The sequence below is a fragment of the Aureococcus anophagefferens genome (assembly GCF_000186865.1).
Source record: "Aureococcus anophagefferens unplaced genomic scaffold AURANscaffold_146, whole genome shotgun sequence".
NCBI lineage: Eukaryota > Pelagophyceae > Pelagomonadales > Pelagomonadaceae > Aureococcus > Aureococcus anophagefferens.
The window spans coordinates 8,749-9,823 of NW_008705693.1; the positions used below are offsets into that span (position 1 = coordinate 8,749).

A 1,075-nucleotide genomic window follows, 5' to 3' on the forward strand; every position below is an offset into this window, starting at 1 on the left:
CCGGGCATCGCGCCAAAACTCTGGGGCCGCGTCCTCGCGGCCCACGAGTGGAAGGGCGACGGCGACCGCCTCCTCGCGCTCCGGGGGCTCCGCGCGCGCGACGCGGCCGCCGCGTACGACGTCGCCGTCGACTTTACGAATCTCGCGGACGCGGACGCGTGCGCCGGCGGCGACGCGGCCTGCGGCGCGCCCTGGGCGACGCGGCGCCTCGCGCCGCTGCTCCGGGCCTTCTGGCGCGCCGCGGCGCTGAACGCGGCCGTCAGGGCAGCAAAAGAGAGCGAAATTCCCAACTTCAAAGGCTCATATCTCGGCCGTTTTCCACTCGTTTTGGCTGATTTTTGGACGAGCGATCATCTCTCGGAACGGTCTCGAAGCGTGGATGCTTTTCTCGGAACGCGCGCGCGCGGAACGCTCACGTTGAAGCGACGTTGAACCACCCTTTTGCTGCCCAGGCGGCCGTCGCGCTGCTCGCGTCCGGCGAGCCGCAGGCGGCGATCGACGCGCTCGCGCGCGACCGGCCGAGCCCGGGCCTCCTGCGCGCGGAGCCCGACGACGCCGACGGCCTCTTCTGCCGCGCCGAGGCCCTGTCGCGCCTCCGCTTCCCGAAGCTCGCGCTCGACCAGCTCGACCTGGTGAAGGCGACGCACGGCGCGGCGCTCACGGAGCGGCAGGCCCGGACCCTCGACGCGGCGCGCGACCACGCGGCGGAGAAGATCGCCCGCCCTCGCCAAGCCCAAGCGCAAGACGAAGAAGCGCTGGTAAATTTTAGTTGATTTGAGGGTAGTCTCACCAGCCGCCCGCGGGCGCCACGAAGGCGGCGATCGCGAGGAGGCAGTCGTCGGGGACCGGGGCGCACTTGGAGACGATGGACTTGGTAATGTTGCGATGCTCGACGATGTAGTTTTCCCAGCCGCCCGCGGCTTTGACGGATTTGAGGAACGCGCGCGCGGGCCCCCCCGAAAGCACATATTTGTGGCTATCGTCAAAAGGCACTCCAGCGCGGAGCAGGATCTTGAGAACGCGGCGAGTCTCGCGCCCCCTACTTGTATAGTGAAGATGAGCCATGCGCCAAACG

General features: G+C 68.8%; 1 protein-coding gene across 1 annotated transcript in view; it reads right to left on the reverse strand.

Annotated features, from left to right (window-relative positions):
* Positions 1-786: 786 nt before the first annotated feature.
* Positions 787-1,075, reverse strand: part of AURANDRAFT_68443 (hypothetical protein) — a gene marked incomplete at both ends in the record, with an annotated part of 2,688 nt that continues 2,399 nt past the window's right edge. The window contains one exon of the mRNA XM_009044128.1: positions 787-920. Within this exon, the coding sequence (XP_009042376.1) occupies positions 787-920 (134 nt within the window). The remainder of the gene's footprint in view (positions 921-1,075) is intronic.